At 36.9% G+C, this 1,879-nt stretch overlaps 1 protein-coding gene across 1 annotated transcript; it reads right to left on the bottom strand.

The window, feature by feature from the left end:
• On the bottom strand, positions 1 to 1,380 carry LOC116158922 (insulin-like growth factor-binding protein complex acid labile subunit; the record flags this gene model as incomplete). The annotated part of the gene is given in 2 exon segments (XM_031471791.1): positions 1 to 1,291; positions 1,339 to 1,380. Coding segments are annotated over 2 exon segments (1,294 nt in total), but the record flags the coding sequence as incomplete, so codon positions are not given.
• Between the last annotated feature and the right edge of the window lie 499 nt (positions 1,381 to 1,879).

Genomic DNA, 1,879 nt, shown 5'->3' on the forward strand with positions numbered 1-1,879 from the left:
GACCTTCGATCTCATTTTCACTTAGGTATAGTGACATTAGTTCCAAGTTTTTGTGAAAAATTTCCGGAGGAAGCGATGCGAGTTTATTCTTCTCAAGACTCAAACTAGTAAGTGATGGTAGATCATCAAAGGACGAAGGTTCAATGATGGTCATGGTGTTGGATCGTAATTCCAGACTTTTCAAACCGTTTAAACCTTTAAATATCCCAGGTGTGATCTTATTGATTTCGTTTCCAGAAAGATCGAGTTCGAAAAGACTTGATAACCCAGAAAAGATACCGTCGGGGATGGATGTCAACTGATTGTGGCTTAGTATAATTTTTTTGAGCTTCGAAAGGCCCGTGAATATATTGTCCAGTGTTCTAAGTGGATTGTCGGATACTTCAATCACCTGTATATCAGGAGTGTTTTTGAAGAGATCTCTGGGTAAACCTTCAATTTCGTTTATGGAGAGGTACACTTCCTTTAGAGACTTTGCGTTAGCTAATAGGTCTTCTGGTATATGTTTGATTTTATTATTCTTCAAATGCAGCTCTGTTAAAGAATCTTGGTCATTAAAAATGTGTGCTGGTAAGGTTTCCAACTGATTGTTCTCTAGATGGAGCACTTTTAACTTGGATAACCCTTTGAAGGTATCCTCATCTAACACACACAACGAGTTCTCAGAGAGATAAACCGATTCAAGCAAAACCAATTTGTTGAGCAAGTTATTGGGAAGATGCGTTAGTTTATTATCATAAACGTGCAGCTCGACCAAATTCGGTGAATTATCAAATGCGCCTTCTTCAATTCGTTCTAACTCATTGCCATGCAAGTTAAATTCAACCAACGCGTGCACGTCGATAAACAATTCCTTGGGAATGTGTGGTACTTTTGTTCCGTAGATCAGAAACTTTTTTAGACTGAACAATTCCCTAAACGCTTTATCGTCAATGTCTACTGTGCTAAATGCAATTTCTAATTCTTGCAAATTCTTCAAGTTTTTGAAACTTCCGTTAGCTATATTTGTTACGTTGCTAAAAAGAAACTTCATAACCTTTAAATGCTCGTAACCTTCAAAAATGTTGGGCTCATGAAATCCAATATCGCTCTTGTAGAACTCCAAATGATCGAAATCTTCCATTACCATCTTATACTCCTCAATCCACTGCTGAATGCCGTGCTTTAATTGGTCCAATGAGCTGATATGTTCACACGAGATAATCTTCCAAAAGCGATAGTTGCAGACATTCGATTGCACACTGGCCAATCCAATGAGGAACAACAGGGTTATAAGTGACGTCATCATAAACTAATGGACTAGTTCATTAACCTAAAAAGCCACAGTAATTTACTTACCATTTAGAACGATGTCCACTACAAGTCTTAACACAAAACAGCAGGACTGTCGATTAAATAGAGAAGGTTAGGAAATTTGTTTATCAATGATAACCCAACTAACCTATCGTTACTAATGTTATCATGCATAATTCCGACAATTGGTGTTTGCTCATATCAAAACATTGAACGATACTTCGACCAAACCAAACATTAATTTGTTTTCATTGAGGTTACTTAATAGTTCTGTAAACTGCTACCATTTCCTGGGGCTTAAGAGTAATGTGAAACTTTCAGAGACCTAATCATCTATTCTATTTATTATCGGAAATGTTTAAAGTATGAAAACCGGCCGTTTGGACTTAAGGGTTTCCAAAAGCCCCCAAGATCTCTCCCAGAATACCACAAGTTTTTATTTTATTAAGCTATTTACACATAAATTAAACTTTTAAAAGCAAAAACCATTCCGAAGGCTAGAAAGGTCCATCTTTGTGGGCCGGAAAGGGGATTTTGCAAATTGTTGATCGTGAAAAAAGAACAATGGTTACTGACTCTTTTGGAC

This window comes from Photinus pyralis, unplaced genomic scaffold (genome assembly GCF_008802855.1).
Source record: "Photinus pyralis isolate 1611_PpyrPB1 unplaced genomic scaffold, Ppyr1.3 Ppyr1.4_LG1, whole genome shotgun sequence".
Taxonomy (NCBI): Eukaryota; Metazoa; Arthropoda; class Insecta; order Coleoptera; family Lampyridae; genus Photinus; species Photinus pyralis.